Source organism: Nestor notabilis, unplaced genomic scaffold (assembly GCF_000696875.1).
Source record: "Nestor notabilis isolate BGI_N333 unplaced genomic scaffold, ASM69687v1 scaffold23261, whole genome shotgun sequence".
Taxonomy (NCBI): domain Eukaryota; kingdom Metazoa; phylum Chordata; class Aves; order Psittaciformes; family Psittacidae; genus Nestor; species Nestor notabilis.
Genome location: NW_009915469.1, coordinates 1 through 844, shown reverse-complemented (window position 1 = coordinate 844; position 844 = coordinate 1). Strand labels below are relative to the sequence as shown.

The 844-nt window shown below is 48.9% G+C and overlaps 1 protein-coding gene across 1 annotated transcript; it reads right to left on the bottom strand.

Annotated features, from left to right (window-relative positions):
* Positions 1-491: 491 nt before the first annotated feature.
* Positions 492-740, bottom strand: NKX6-2 (NK6 homeobox 2; the record flags this gene model as incomplete). The annotated part of the gene is made up of 1 exon (XM_010024163.1): positions 492-740. A coding segment is annotated over one exon (249 nt), but the record flags the coding sequence as incomplete, so codon positions are not given.
* Positions 741-844: the final 104 nt, after the last annotated feature.

Genomic DNA, 844 nt, shown 5'->3' with positions numbered 1-844 from the left:
GAGACATTATTTGATCCTAATGTAAAATCAAGAGTCCATTTTCCTCTCGTGCTTTTTTGGGTTGTTTTCTCTCTTTTGATATTATTATTTTTAAGCATAAAATCCGGAGGCAGGAGAAACCAAACCGCCAAAACACAGAGTAAAGGGAGGGACTGAAATAAAACAGCCATTTCTTTTACACTAGAAATATACATCACAAAATCTGGAATTTACTATATACAAAGTGGCTGAGCTTGGATTTGGTGACCCATACAAAACGTAACAAAATCTGATTGTTAGGAGCAGGAAATCGGCAAGAAGGAAAAAAGAAGAGGAGCAAACCTCAACGGGACACGAAACAAAACCCAAAAACGTTGGAAAAATTCCTCTGAAATTTACACCGATGAGAGAGAAAATAATTTCATAACTTATTCTGTAAAAAATATATACATCTCACATACATCTTGGGCTGTACAATACCCCGCTCTGCCATGCTGCCGCAGCCGGGGCCCTCACAAGGTGTCCGAGCTGGTGCTGCAGGGGCTCACCAGGGACAGGGCCGTGGGTTTGTGCTTCTTCAGTAGTCGCGTGATTTTTTCGTCGTCAGAGTTGGGGTCCAGGGGCTTGTTGTACTCCTCATCATCCTCATTGTCCGAGCTCTCCTTCAGCTTCTCCGTCTCCGAGTCGTGCTTCTTCTTCGCCGAGGCCATTTCTGCCGCGTGTCGCTTCCGCCACTTGGTCCGTCTGTTCTGGAACCAGACCTGGGCACCGGCACCGGGCACGGCTCAGTCCCACCGCCCCGGAACCCGACACACCCTCCCTCTAGCCGGGCCGACCCGTCCCGGCGCGGCGACAGCACCGGACG